Source organism: Bison bison, unplaced genomic scaffold (genome assembly GCF_000754665.1).
Source record: "Bison bison bison isolate TAMUID 2011002044 unplaced genomic scaffold, Bison_UMD1.0 scf7180017864068, whole genome shotgun sequence".
In the NCBI taxonomy this organism is placed as follows: Eukaryota; Metazoa; Chordata; class Mammalia; order Artiodactyla; family Bovidae; genus Bison; species Bison bison.
The window spans coordinates 7,270,413-7,270,988 of record NW_011494640.1 but is presented as its reverse complement, the minus strand read 5'-3'; the positions used below and the strand labels follow the sequence as shown (position 1 = coordinate 7,270,988).

The following is a 576-nucleotide window of genomic DNA, read 5'->3' as shown; positions in this document are numbered from 1 at the left end:
CCCCGCGGGCTAGTTGACAGGGACCACGAAGCTCCTCGCACCCCCGCAGCCGGACTTCCTGTAAGTTCCGAGTCCTCGGTGTCCTGGGGAGCCCCGCGCCCCCACGGCAAGTTCGCGAGCGACTTGGAGCTGAGAACCGAGTTTGACGCGCGTCAGCTTGGGCAGAGGGGAAAGCGGGTCTTACCTTGGTGCGGAGAGCAGGGAGCTGCCATCCATTGTCTGGGGGCGCGTCGAGAGAGGCAAGACAGAAAGTGCGCGCGAGGGATGGGAAGTCTGCGGTGCTAGGACCCGGTTCCCAGAGCGCCGAGACGGACGCGCGCCAGCAACGAGGCGCGCGGGCTGAGACCACCGCGGCGCCGGGCGGTCGAAGCCGCGCTCCTCCCTGGCAGGGAAGCGTTGAACCCCGCGGCCGTCAAATAGTCTCCTCCCAGTCGTCCCCTCTGAGCTTGCAAGTGCGCTTGGCCAAAGCTCCAAGCGGTCTACCCAGCTTCTGCCCTCCTCCAAGGCAGCCCGTGTCTCGGTAGCCAGAGGCGCCTTATGAGCTTTCCCTGCCTCTGCTGGCGCCCAGCTGAGGTG

The 576-nt window shown here is 66.8% G+C and overlaps 1 protein-coding gene across 1 annotated transcript in view; it reads right to left on the bottom strand.

Annotated features, from left to right (window-relative positions):
- The window catches only part of SPHKAP (SPHK1 interactor, AKAP domain containing), a 192,025-nt gene extending 191,768 nt beyond the window's left edge, over positions 1–257 (bottom strand). The window contains exon 1 of the mRNA XM_010837102.1: positions 185–257. Coding sequence (XP_010835404.1) covers positions 185–216 — 32 coding nt within the window. The 5' untranslated portion in view covers positions 217–257. The remainder of the gene's footprint in view (positions 1–184) is intronic.
- Positions 258–576: the final 319 nt, after the last annotated feature.